The following is a 3140-nucleotide window of genomic DNA, read 5'->3' on the forward strand; positions in this document are numbered from 1 at the left end:
TCACATCAGAAGTAATACCAGAATACAAAGGTAAAAGTTGGAAGGAATTGTGCAAGGGAATGATTGTGAGGGGTATACTTTACTGAAAATCCCCTTGCATAATTATTACATAGCGCCGTCATCGAGGCACGCACGCCGATGATGGTGCCTCATAACTCCGATTGAACTGAAGAACTAAAGGAAAGTAGGAAACTGAAACAAAAGAACTAAAAAATAAAATAAAAGTTGTGAAAAGTACAGAGAATAAAAAAGTAGAACAAAAACTTCCTTCAAATAAAGATGTGTTGTCTCATTGTTGCGCTTGTTGGAATTTAGGCCAAAGTTTCACTTTCAAAATTGGGCCTTCATCCATTCAAATGCTTGTAACTTTGCTTCTAGAGGTCGCATTGGGATCAATACAGTGTCATAATGTGCAAGATGAGACAGTGCATGTTTGAAAAATTATGATTTCTTTCCCAAGTGTTCTGATATTTTCTGTGCGCATTGGTCTAAAAAAACAAGTACTACTTTTAGAAAAACAACACTTAACACAGTGGAAAAAGGTTGATTAAAAGCAGACTGTAAAATTAGCCTTAAATGCCACTTTGTAAGCAGTGGAGGAACAAATTAATTAATGTGTTGTGTAGAGTGTTGTGGTACTATGTAGTACTAGTAATAGATATCTTCATAGGGATTACATGCTATCTTCTGTAGATGAGATATGAAGTAAGTATAATTGTTACACTTAGCAAATCTTAATATTGAATTCTAGGTCAAGTTTTGTGTTAATTAAGACTAAGTTTGCTATTTTGGTTTTGTTGAATAAATGAAGGCCAACAGCAGATTTGATTTAGGTTAGCAGGAAGTTGACATCACAAGTATTACATTGTGTACTTTGTACCATGATGTTTTGGTTTTCATTTCAAGGAATTCCACAAAATATCCCTACAAATACTTACAGGGGTATGATGTAACATTGGTGCGCACTTTAAAGTGATTATCATTGTGCAATAATTGGGTTCAATTATGTTATCTTATGCATAAACTTTATATTAGTTTCAGATTAAATATCATAATTCAATATACTTGTTATGGTTGTATGGTCTTTCTCCTAATGTGTCTGAGGAGAAAGAGTCAGAAGAGCACTATATGGTACTGGACAAGTCCATCAAACAAGTTCCAGCTCACAACTTTCTTATGGTAATGGGCGACTTCAATGCAAGAGTTGGCAAAGAGCACTACAAATTCCCCTACCATGATTCCACCAACAGAAATGGAGAATTGCTGCACACACTGGCAATAGAAAATGAACTGGAAATAACAAATGTGAGCTTCTGTAAGAAAAAATCCAGATTGTGGACATGTACTCTACCATCTGGTTTTAAGGCACAACTAGACTACATCCTTGTACGCAGGAAGTGGAGGAATAGCATTCTGAATTGTTGCACCTACAACTCCTTCGCAAGCATTGGATCGGATCACCGTGTTGTTACAGCAAAAGTATGCGTCTCAGCTTGAGATCGAATGGCAAGACACCACCACGGAAGATCAGGTACAACTGGAAGGTTTTGGCACAAGACACACAACTACAAGACCTGTATGCTGTTAAAGTACGGAATAGATTCAGTGCTCTGCAACATGAAAGTGAGGACGATGAAGATGCTACATCCACATATCAATGTTTCATACAGGCAAATAGGGAGGTTACGGAAGAACTGATACCAAAGGCACCCAAACGCCATAAGGGGACAATCTGGACTGATTCCAGAACAGAGAGTGCCCGGAATGAAGTGCATGAAGCATATGTGAAGGATACCCACGAATGCACTAGTGTATCAAGATCCAAACTACAAGCAAGGAAGAATCACCTAAAAGAGACATATGACAAAATTAATCAAGAAATCCTGGAACAAAAGATCACCCAGGTAGAGAAAGCAGATCAGAATTGCCAGCACAAAGCTGCATGGGATCTGATAAATGAGATCAGTGGAAGGAGAACTGCCAAAAAGGGTCAGATCAAAGGGGACACAGAGAGTGAGAGACTGCATTCTTGGTTTTCCCATTTCCAGCAGCTACTTGGGAATCCACCAGTCATTACCAATGAGGATGAGCCGATAGAGCAGGTGCATCGGGAATTTGACATGCGAACAGATGCTTTCGATCAGGAAGAGTACGAGGCAGCAAAGAAGGTCATCAATGACGGAAAAAGTGCAGGTGATGATGATATAACACCAGAAGTTTTAAAGAGATGCAACCTCGATGACATCATACTCTCTTTCTGTAATGAGGCATTACTGCATGGTAGGAAACCAGAGCAGTGGTCAATTCTTAACCTCATCCCAATTCCAAAAAGCGGTGATCTCAGAGAGGGAAGGAATTATAGAGGCATCTGTTTATCATCTATAGTGGCAAAGACCTACAACAGACTACTACTCAACAGAATTCGTCCCTTCCTGGATCCTGTTCTACTGAATGAACCAAAATGGCTTCCGCCCTGGAAGGTCGACAGTGTCACAAATTCTGGCCTTGAGAAGAATTATTGAAGAGATAAACAACAACAATCTCCAAGCGGCACTGGTCTTCATCGATTTTAAAAAGGCATTTGACACCATCCATCGAAGGAAAATGCTAGACATTCTAAGAGCATATGGAGTACCAGAGAAACTTGTGGCGGCTATTGGAAACACCTATGAGAACACTGTTGCCCATGTTACCACACCAGATGGAATCACTGACGACTTCATAATTCAGGCTGGAGTACTTCAGGGGGACACACTTGCGCCTTTTCTATTTGTAACAGTCCTAGACTATGCTCTCAGGAAAGCACTACATGGGAATGAAGATCGTCTAGGGCTCACACTACAAACAAGGAAAAGTCGGAGAATAGGCCCGCAAACAATTACAGACCTCGACTTCGCTGATGACATAGCACTATTGGCCGACAGTCTCAGAGATGCCAAGAGCTACTGCATCTTGTTGAGACTGCAGCACTAACAGTCGGTCTCAGCATGAACGCCAAGAAAACCAAGGCAATGGTTTGCAATATGGATGCATCCCCAATCCAAACACTTGATGGAAGCGAGCTTGAAGTAGTCGACGATTTCAAATACCTTGGGGCTTGGATTGGCAGCAGTGAAAAGGATTTTAACATCAGGAAAGCC

At 40.4% G+C, this 3140-nt stretch overlaps 1 protein-coding gene across 1 annotated transcript; it reads left to right on the forward strand.

Annotated features, from left to right (window-relative positions):
• Positions 1–1481: 1481 nt before the first annotated feature.
• Positions 1482–2522, forward strand: LOC140165596 (uncharacterized). The gene has a single exon (XM_072188880.1). The coding sequence runs from the start codon at positions 1482–1484 to the stop codon at positions 2520–2522; it is 1041 nt and encodes a 346-aa protein (XP_072044981.1).
• Positions 2523–3140: the final 618 nt, after the last annotated feature.

The sequence above is a fragment of the Amphiura filiformis genome, chromosome 12 (genome assembly GCF_039555335.1).
Source record: "Amphiura filiformis chromosome 12, Afil_fr2py, whole genome shotgun sequence".
Classification (NCBI taxonomy): Eukaryota; Metazoa; Echinodermata; class Ophiuroidea; order Amphilepidida; family Amphiuridae; genus Amphiura; species Amphiura filiformis.